The 10101-nt window shown below is 60.2% G+C and overlaps 1 protein-coding gene across 1 annotated transcript; it reads left to right on the plus strand.

The window, feature by feature from the left end:
• ASPHD2 (aspartate beta-hydroxylase domain containing 2) lies at positions 1 to 9984 on the plus strand. Its single transcript, XM_082066374.1, has 4 exons — positions 1 to 20; positions 2871 to 3956; positions 6444 to 6557; positions 7602 to 9984. The coding sequence occupies exons 2-4, from the start codon at positions 3071 to 3073 to the stop codon at positions 7709 to 7711; spliced, it is 1110 nt and encodes a 369-aa protein (XP_081922500.1). The 5' UTR covers positions 1 to 20; positions 2871 to 3070; the 3' UTR covers positions 7712 to 9984.
• The last annotated feature ends 117 nt before the right edge of the window (positions 9985 to 10101 follow it).

Raw genomic sequence — 10101 nt, forward strand, 5'->3', positions numbered from 1 at the left:
CGGCCCGGCGCGGGCAGCAGGTCGGTACCGGCGCGTCGCAGCGCATCGCGGGGGGGCGGGAGCGGTGGCCTCGGCGGGGAGCGCAACGCGGCCCCGCCCGGCCGGGCAGCGGGGCTCGGCGACACGACCGCGCCGGTGACAGCACGGCGGCAAGTGCCACTGCCACGCTGGGTGATGTGACAGCAGCACGGCGGAGAGCGCTGCCACAGCGGGTGTTGCAGCCACAGCGGGTGATGTAGCCACACCGGTGACACCAGCTGATGCCGCCACGCGGGGTGACACTGTCACACTGGGTGAGACCAGCACGATGGGTGACACCACCAGGGTGGCACGCCAATGGCATGGGTGAAGTAGTGCCCGCGGGTGCCTGGCCACGCTCCAGCTCTGTAGTAGCAGCCAGTGCCCTGCCTCACCCCGACACTCCTCCATTCAAAGGAGGCTCCTCACGATGGTCCCAAAGGTGCCGCCACCGGCGCTGAGCCGAGGACAGCACCACCACATGTCCTCGCCGCCACGGGGCCCACGGCCTGGGCACCTCAGCTGGGCTCCAGGAGATGCTGGGGCTCCCACGGAGCCACCAACATGCAACTTTCTGCTGCATCGAAGCCTCTCTGCCTTCATTATGTAACGCCGCTGCTGCCTGGCACGGTGCTCGCCTCCACGTCCTGCACAACTTCAGTGTGTTGTGGAATTGATTTCCACTCTTCTGGACTGGCTCTGACACTCATTATTAACTGAGGAACCTTTTATTGGATCTCGGGCCGGGGGTGCTTTATGCAGCTACGCGTCTCATGCAGGGCTGTGGTGCTGCGTGCAGCCAGGGAAGGGTGACAGCACCCACCGGCCTGGCAGTGGGTCCCGACCATGCATCATCTGCCAAGAGCAGTGCTGGCATTTAGGCCCTGCTCCGCCACCACCCGCACAGCCCCTACAGAAGGTGGTTTTGGGCAGGTTTGCAGTGGCTCTGCTTGTGCCAGCGCAGGTGGCAGCTCCGGGCTGGATCTCTGGGGACACTCTGCCCGGTGTCCCGGTGCAGCCCAGGGCTCGCAGCCCGAAGGCTCTCTGGCTGCAGGCTGCACATGGGCTTTGATCTCTTACTGCTCTGATGGTTTCCCCCTGATTTTCCCCGCTTTGAGGTGCTGGCACCAGCCACAGGGCAGCAGCGGGGCCATGTTTGTGCTGTGCCACACTTGCACGGGTGTGAGTGACTCTGGCTCTGGGACCCCGAGTCTGTTGCACCCCCAACTCTGCCCCTCCCGTGCACTCGCTTTGTCCGTCGGCTCCCGGATGCGCCTGGCTGCTGTGCTGAGCAGCTCCCGGCTCGCCTGTCAGGGCAAGAGCCACCCTGAATACAGATCATGCCGGGGCTGTGCCTGCCTTCCCAGCCACACTCCAGCACCACAGAGGAGTGCGGGGGATTGTGCCGGCTGTGGGGAATAACCCTGGGACCGGCTCCATGGCTGCGCTCCGGGCACCAAGGCCTGGGCTGGAGAAGTTGGCGTGTCTGGAGGGATGCCAGCCGGCAGGCAAGGTGGAAAGTTATCTTAAAATTCCCAGGAGGCTGTGACATGCCACGTGGATTGCAGATCCTGGAACGGGACATGCAGGCAATGTGCTACAAGGAAGTAGGATGGAGAGAGGCTGTCTGTATGGATGTCCCTCCCTCGGGTGTAAAACTGCCCAAACCTTGTGTCCCCAGCCCTGCACAAGGGCCACAGCTGCAGGGTCAGGTTCCAGACAAAGCTCCACAGCTGAAGCTCATTCCTATTGCAATCAATAGGGAAATCACCTTCATTACCAGGCTGTAGGAAGGACTGGGAAGGGTTTAGATGGCTTCCCTGCTTAGTAAACTCATCCTACTCCTTACAATGCTCTTACAGGTGAGCTCCCATAGCATCTCTCTCCCTCTTACCTGTATCATCCTTGTTTCACGTCTCCCAGATGGTGACCTCTTGGTGCAGGCCAGGGCAGCCCTCAGGATGCTTCCCAACCTGGTTTGGGTTTCCCCTCCATTTCTGACCTGTTGCCTAGTCTGCTTCACTGCCCCTGCTGCTCAAGGTGCCCAGGGATGGAGTTTGGGGTGAGCAAACATCACTCATGGTTATGAGGGGTTGGAGCATCTTCTCTTTTCACCAGGAGCTGTGATGATGGGGCAGGACAGAGCTGCCGAGGGTCATTGAAGAAGGGACAGGCAGCAGCTGCTGGTTGTGTAGCAGGATCACCCCCTGCCCAGGGAGGGGGACAGGCTCTGCTTTTTGGGCCAGGTGTGTGGAGTGTTGCAGTGATGCTGGGAGCCGTTCGCCTCTTGTGACGTGTGAGCTGGTAACCTCTGGTCAGCACGATCAAACAAGCCAACCGCAACCTGCCACCATCACTGCTGTGCCCTTGCCTGGCTGGCCAAGCTCCAGTGTCCCCGAGGGCAAAGACACAGGCTCAGGGCTGTCAGTTCAGTCTCTGGAGGGAGAGTCATTTCAGAGCATGTAGATCGAGGGGATAAACTGATGTGCTGCGAGATAGGGCTGTTAAGTGTCTATTCCCAGCTTTGCCCTGCTACCTTATCAGTCAGATTTCAGATGTGATAAGGCAGCGGTGGTGGAGGAGAGAAATGGGAGGAGCAGGAGGGGAGACAGTTTCCTTAGGCAGTGAGAGCTGAGGTGCTGGGCTCTCCCTCCTCACCTTCCATTTGGATAGTTGTGGAAGATGCTGTTGGGAGGGGTGGGTTTTTTCTCAGCATGAGAGGGTGTTTGGTTTCTGGACAGGGAGGACTCCTCATCCATCATCCCTCCACGAGGAGCCGAGAAGCTGGTGCTCCAGCACATGATCCCAGCAGGGAAACCACCTCCCTAATGTCTCTGTGTTTCTTTCCCCAGAGCCTCCCTCCAGCGCTGCCTTTTGGGATGATCGGCCCAGGAGCACGGGCAGCGACTCCCCGGGCACATCACCGCTGACCCGCAGCACTGGCACCCCCAGGCAGCCTGGCTGCCGATGCAGAGCTCCTGGGCGCGCAGGGGAGAGCCGCAGCTCCGCGTCCCCATGGCAGCCCCTTCGCCCCACGCCCCGGCCCAGCTGCATGGTGTGGGTGCCCCTGAGGAGCACCAGGACTGACCGCCGGGCCCCCCTGCGCGCAGCCCCCGCCCGCTGCACCACCATGTCTCTGGAGTGGCTGCTGGACTGGAGCTGGTCCCTGGACGGGCTGCGGGATTTCATCGCCACTGGCATTCAGTCGTTCCGGGACTGCGACACCAGCGCCCTGGCCGCTGTCGCCTGCCTCCTGCTGCTCTTCGTCTGGTACTGCTACCACGTGGGGCGGGAGCAGCCTCGCGCCTACCCCACCGTCAACGCCCTCATGCAGAGCGCCGAGGCCAACGGTGTGCAGAACGGCTTCGTCTACTGCCACTCGCCCGAGTGCGTGCGCTGCGCTCACCACGACGGGCTCAACCAGAAACTCTACCACAACCTGCAGGAGTACGCCAAGCGCTACTCCTGGTCTGGCATGGGCAGGATCCACAAGGGCATCCGCGAGCAGGGCCGTTACCTCAACAGCCGGCCCTCCATCCAGAAACCAGAAGTCTTCTTCTTGCCAGACTTGCCAACCATGCCCTACTTCTCCCGGGACGCTCAAAAGCATGATGTGGAGTTGCTGGAGCGTAACTTCCAGACCATCCTGTGCGAGTTTGAGACCCTCTACAAAGCTTTCTCAAACTGCAGCCTCCCGCAAGGATGGAAAATGAACAGCACACCCAGCGGGGAGTGGTTCACCTTCTACCTGGTGAACCAGGGCATGTGCGTGCCCAGGAACTGCCGGAGATGCCCACGGACGTACCGCTTGCTCGGGAGCCTCCGCACCTGCATTGGCAACAATGTGTTTGGGAATGCGTGCATCTCTGTGCTGAGCCCGGGCACCATCATCGCTGAGCACTACGGACCCACCAACATCCGCATCCGCTGCCACCTGGGTAAGTGCCTGGCGGGGGGTTTCGTCCTGGCTGGGTGTCCCCACCACGGGCAGTGCTGGGGGGCTGCAGCCACACCTGGGTGCAGGAGCCCACAAAAGGCCTCTTGCACCCTGTACTCGCCCAATTCAGCAACTAATTGCAACCCCAGGGCTGGCTTAGGTGGCTGCTCCGCTTCGGCATGAGGAAATTTTGGGGCTTTGGCAGCAGCAGCCTCCCCAGGAGAGGCCAGTGCTCAGTCCCCGCTGGGTGCCCAACCTGCCCGGGGTCCCCAGCACAGCAGCAGGAGTGTTTTGCCTCCTCCTCGAGCAAACCTGGAGGTGTGGGCTCCTGCTGGTGCATGGTATGGGGCTGGTTTTGTACAGAGGTCTCCAAACACCCCTGTCTCTGCAGCACCCCTACTTCCCATCGCGGGATGCGGGGTAACCGGTGGGTGCTGCTCCAGTGCGAAACTCTTTCCCAGTGCCACCCCCTCGGCAGCTCCCCCTCTCTCGGGGTTTCAAGTGCTCTGTGCTGACACAGGCAGATGTGAACAAAGCTGCTGCTTCGGTGCGAATCAGGGGTCCCAGGGTGTCTCCTCTGGCGGGTGAGCGCGGGGCTGGCGTGGTGCTCCCTGCGCTGTGGGTGCCGTGATGGGGAGAGCCCCCGCGGCACAGATGGTCGGGGCTCTGCCGCGCTGGAAGCGGCACAGATCGTGCCGGGGGAGGCACTGCACGGGCCATGCTGGCAAACACCGAATGCGCTTGTTCAGCCAACTTCTCTTGGGTAAACACACTCAGGCAGTGACTGGCCATTTATTTAGAATTGGATTCAGTTCTCAGGGCTGATCCCAGGAGCTCTCCATGCCCAGGTCTGGGGGGCTGGGATCTGCCCTCGCTGGTGCCCAAGGCAGCCCAGCACCCGGCTGCCAGATTTCCTCCCTCTCCAGGGAGATGTGCTCCCCTTGCAAGGGCTGAGAAGAGAGGGGGCTGGTGAGGTCCAGGTGAGATGAGCCATGCAGGTCATTCCCTTGTCCTTCCATGTTTCCCAGCTCCATCTGCCCCACAGCTGCTGACCCCCCAGCCGGGACACAGCACTGCACTGGGGACATGCTGACAAGCTGCTCAGGCACTTGCTGATGTCCCCACCATGGTGCTGGGCGCTCAGCCCTCGCTGTGCCGAAGGCAGAGGCGTGGTTAAGAGACAACCTGCCCTCCCAGGCCAGCTTGGTCTGCAAAGCCAGAGCAGCCGGCAGCACAGCAGCCAAGTCGCTCTCTAGGTTTTACCCTAATGCTGCTGCTGCTCTGCTGAACACACCGGGCTGAGCACAGCCACCGGCTCTGCCCTCCAAGGGGAGGGAATGACCCTGGGGTGCAGGTGCGATGAAAAGGCTGCACATTGCTGGCCACCTCCTCCCTACCTCCCCTGGCTGCTCTGCTCCCCCTTTCCAGCTGAAGCATCTTCAGTTGAGGCTGTGCTGCAGCGAAATGGCTTTGGGGTTTGTAGGCTTTGAACCACCCGTTAGAAAAGCAGAGCAGCTTTTTGTGCTCCTGGCTGTCCTGGGCAGCTGGGAGTCCCTGCTGCGCTTGCTTGGTTTTGGCATCACTGTGAGATCTGCTCCTGCTCGTTTGCTGCATCGTTACCGTTTGCAAACCACGTGAGCCCTGACCCCTTTCTCCGCTATGGCCGCATCCTCGGGGCAGGTTGACTCTGCACCAGCTGCAACCGTCCCCAGCGTTGCAGGGGGTGACATTCCTGATGCAGGGGTGTTGGGATCGACCCTTGTCAAACTGGCCTGACTTGCCTTAGTGTTTCAGGAAAAGACCCGTTTTATCTCTAGGATTGTCCTTCTGCTTGTGGCCTGCACAGTCTCTTCCTTTATGAAGGTTTTGTGACCCTCCCCTGACTTTCTGTCCTTGCAGCTGCCTCGTGGGGAGAATTGGCAGCATCTCAAGTGGGGGACCAAGTGACAAGGAAGATGCTGAGTGACACGAGGTCACAGGGGAGCTTGTGGCAGAGCTGGGAATTGAGCCCATTGCTCGAGTTCCAGTGCAGCATCTCCTCCTACCCAGCCTTGCCCAGGCAGGGGGATTGCAGCAGAGCTGGAGGAAGCAGAAGGCAGGCTCTGCCTTCGATCTGTGCTTGTGGGCTCTGGGGACCCGGTGGCTGTTCCAGGTACAAAAGAGGGTGCCCACAATGCTGAGCTGTTTGGGGTACAGCCATGCAGCAGCTGGAGCCAAGAGGGGCAAGAGGGAGCAGGCAGGGGCTGAGATGCACAAGGCTCTGAATTCTGCTTGCAAACGCAGTGCCAGCTCTGTGCATGTTCTGAACCTGCGCTCTGCCGTGCGCCGGTTCAGCACAGCCTCTGCTGCTGCTCTCTGCAGGGAAGCAGCCCCTCGGCAGCAGCGTGCAGCCCGGGTGGAGCTCACCATATGCATTTCAGGGCTGCTCCCTTCTCCCAGGGAGTGCAGCACTGCCTGACCCTCCCTGTGCTCCTCTCTGTGCCTGCAGGTCTGAAGACGCCCAGCAACTGTGAGCTGGTGGTGGGGGGCGAGCCGCAGTGCTGGGCTGAGGGCCGCTGCCTGCTCTTCGACGACTCCTTCCTGCACACGGCGTTCCACGAAGGTCAGTGCAGTGCGGGGCCTCGTCTCACACCAACAACAGCACCGGCGAGCGGGGGGAACAGCGTGACCTGCGCCCAGCCCTTCTTCTGCCAAGGCACCTGCAGGGCTGGTGGCAGCTGCATCCCAGGGGTGACACCGCTGCTGCCCTCAGCTGGCACCGGGGCTGGTGTGGTGGGGCTCACCCCCCATGAATGTTCCTGGCTGCTCCAGGGTGGTGGAGGATCCCCATGCTCCTTGCCCCGGGGAGCCCCAGGACTTGTTCCTGCTGCCAGGGCAGCACAGGGCCCCCAATCCTCTCCCTGCCACAGCAGCCAGCACAGAAACACTTCCCTGGTCCCCCAGAGCTCCGTGGGCTCCAATGCTGACAGCCTCGGCCTCCTCTGGCCCTTGCTGGCGGCAGCACAGTGGCTGCAGTGGTCCCGGTACGAGGCAGCTGCTCAGTGCTGATGTGCCAGAGGCACCTTTGTCTCTGGTGCAGGGAGAAAAGCCTCACGCTGGCCTGTTTTGCTGCCTGTCTCCATCACTGATGGAGGCCGTTCAGCTTCAGCTCTCCCAGCTTAACCGTCATCATTTGTTGATGGCATAAAAGCATCAAGCAGAGCGGTGAAGAGTGGGAGAACAAAAGCTGTTGCTCCCACATCCACCCTGCTGTGGGGTTGGGAAGGCATTGCAGTGCGAGGTCGCGGGGCTGGGATGGCACAGCAGCAGCTCCCTGCACAGTTGAGATGCAGCTGCACAAGGGGCAGGCTCAGCATCACGCTGCTGCCTGCACCGGGAAACCGCCGGCTCCGAGCACCCACACCAGCCCTGGAGCCCTGGCAGGGAGGATGGTGCCCTTGCCAGCTGCTGGAGGTGCTGGGCTCCCAGGGAGCAGATGTTGTTTACTGGGGTTGTACCGAGCAGATGCCTCACTGTTGCAGGTGCAGGCGCTGCCTGGGGTGCAGGCAATAGCTTCCCAGTGCGGAGCCCATCACCATCACGTCGGGGCGAGCACCAGCCTCTGCCCCGGGAGCGCAGCCTCAGCCCCTGCTTATTTCCCCACCAGGTCCCCCAGAGGAGGGTCCCCGCGTGGTGTTCATGGTGGACCTGTGGCACCCCAACGTTGCTGCTGCGGAGCGTCAAGCCCTTGACTTCATCTTCGCCCCGGGACGGTGACGGTGCTGCCGGTGTCATGGGTTCCAGGGCGGCCGTGCCGGCTCGGCTCCGCCATGCATGGACGCCCGCCGCGATGGCACGCGGCCTCGGGGTCCTCCCTCTTGGGGCTCCTGTAAATGGAAACTGTCACCTGTATCAACGCCCATCTCTTTATTCCCATCGTTGGCTTCAGGGATTATTTTCCAACGCGCCAGCGCATCGCCTGCTCCCCATGGTTCGCTGTAGCACCACGCCCATCCGTGTTATGTTGCTACTGTGTTTTGCGGTGTTCAGAAGTAGAGTAACTAAACCAAGGGTGTTTGTCTGAATGTAATAATGTAAAACTTCTTGTGGTTGTCAAAAGAACAGCACACACACATCAAACCAGCCAACCGGCCCAGCGCTGAGCTCAGCCTACCTCTACCCCTGTTGCTGTCCCCAGATAGATGGACAGATGGACACCAGAGGCTGCAGCGGGCACGATGCACCACAGGGCAGGTGAGGCAGCAAAGGCAGCGCTCAGCCTGCGGAGAGCTCCTGCACCACCAGCCCAGGGGCTCCTGTCCCCCTCGCAGCAGGGCCCCAGCCCACAGTTCCCATCCCTCCTGCCTCAGCAACCCAATGTCCACCCTGGCGAGGGGACAGTGCACATCAGGCCCCACTCTTTAATCTGACCAAGGGAGTTATCAATTGCCTAAATCCCCTCCTGGCTTTGTCTGCAAGCTTCAGTTTTCACCGCTCAAGCTGGGAAGCCCCTGCCGGGCAGGGACACGTTGGGAGTGCAGAACAGGGCTTTTGTTTGTCCATAGCAAAGGGACGAGGTGATGCTTCCTTCTGCTGCTCCAGCGTCTCCTCTCCTGAAGCCAGAGCGAGCATACAGAGCAGCAGCTCACACGTACCTGACAGCACAGGAAAGGTTTCCCAAGGCAGCAGGTGTTTCGTTCTGCAGCCCAAGGGATGAGCCCTCCACCCTGGGACTCCTGCCCACCCAGCAACCAATGCAGTTTTCCTGATGTCGCCAAGGATCCAGGGTTTGTTTGGGGGTTTTGGGGTGCAGGTGTACCGTAGGGTTTACAACATGCCACAGGTGAAGCACAGCATGTCATGGGTGCTCACTGCCGTCCTTGCACCTCTGGGTGGGACACGGCTGTGCCGGGGTTGGTGGCCTCAGCGTGGCTCTGGGGACTGCTCGCCCCGCACCCGGGAGGGAACACAGCCCACCTGCCCTATGATTTCTTTACCAATTTTTCAGTGATTAGATTGCAAGATAAGGCAGAGATTTCAAATACATCCAAGAGATTTTTTACACCTGTCTTGTTACAGAAAATCTGAAGTGCATGATTTCTACACGCATTGACTGCCTGGAACCAGAGCCCAAGGAAGCAGGCTGGCTCGGCAACTGTCTTACGGTTTGGTGACATTCATACAGTGGATAAGCAAAGATTATCAATAAACTGTTGTGCTGAAAACAGAATGGGCTCTGCCTGCTGGTGTAACTGCTCCGGGGTCAAGCACAACACAGAGGGGTTGGGTTCTGCTGAGGCAGCTGCTGGCAGGGAGGGAGGAGGGAACAGGCCTGAGCTGAGTTTACACCTGATGCTTTAAAACACCCGGCCCTGTGACACTTCTGTCCTGCCCAACTGCCCCAAATCCAGCACCTGACATTCCCCAAGCACAGAGCCAGCCTGGCAACACCAGAAATGGCTCAGCACGAGGCCCCGGCCCTCATTCCCAGCACTCACATGCTCAGATCAGACCCAGCCAGCACACTAGCTGCTCCTCGTCATGTTCTGCTTGAAATGACTGATTTTTAAACATCCTGTCTCCAACACAACCATTAACTCAAGGGCATGGAGATCTTCACTGTACTACCACAAGACAACTTTCCTCTAACAGTCAAAGGACAGAAATAGGTCTAAGTGGCCAGATGTAGCTCAAGAAGCACAAGGGAATGAAGCCACCCCAGCTGTTCGCTGCCGACAGATGGCACAGCAGATTGCAGAGGAAGATTCCTCACGACAGCAGGCAAAAGCATCTATTTTGTGCTTTGCTGCTGTGCCAAAACTCCCTCCTGTCCCTCTCAGGCTTTTCCTTCAACTTGTTCGTGTTTCCTGATGGAGCATGCCACCACCTTCCAAAACACCCAGCCAGGAGACAGCAGCATCTCCCTCGGAGCAGCAGTGTGGTCTGGAGCTGCCTTGCAGCTCTGTTGCTGTCACCATGTCACAGTAAAGCCACCAACACTTCCACCTTCAGTGATCTGCTCAGACCCTGACAAGTGGCTGCTCTGCAGGGGCGGTGGAAACAACAGGTACTGCCTGTCCAACCCCACCTGCACCAACCCCATCCCCAAACCCTCGCGCCAGGAATCACAAACACAACAATCAGGCAGTAAGGGGACTCTGGCTGCT

This window comes from Streptopelia decaocto (genome assembly GCF_964273445.1).
Source record: "Streptopelia decaocto genome assembly, chromosome: 15".
NCBI lineage: Eukaryota > Metazoa > Chordata > Aves > Columbiformes > Columbidae > Streptopelia > Streptopelia decaocto.

Excerpts from the sequence above, each read along its gene's own strand:
- ASPHD2 (XM_082066374.1), top strand. The coding sequence starts at position 3,071 with ATGGTGTGGGTGCCCCTGAGGAGCACCAGGACTGACCGCCGGGCCCCC. Across the intron at positions 3,957-6,443 it reads CCGCATCCGCTGCCACCTGG|GTCTGAAGACGCCCAGCAAC; the intron begins GTAAGTGCCTGG and ends CTGTGCCTGCAG. Across the intron at positions 6,558-7,601 it reads GCACACGGCGTTCCACGAAG|GTCCCCCAGAGGAGGGTCCC; the intron begins GTCAGTGCAGTG and ends TTTCCCCACCAG.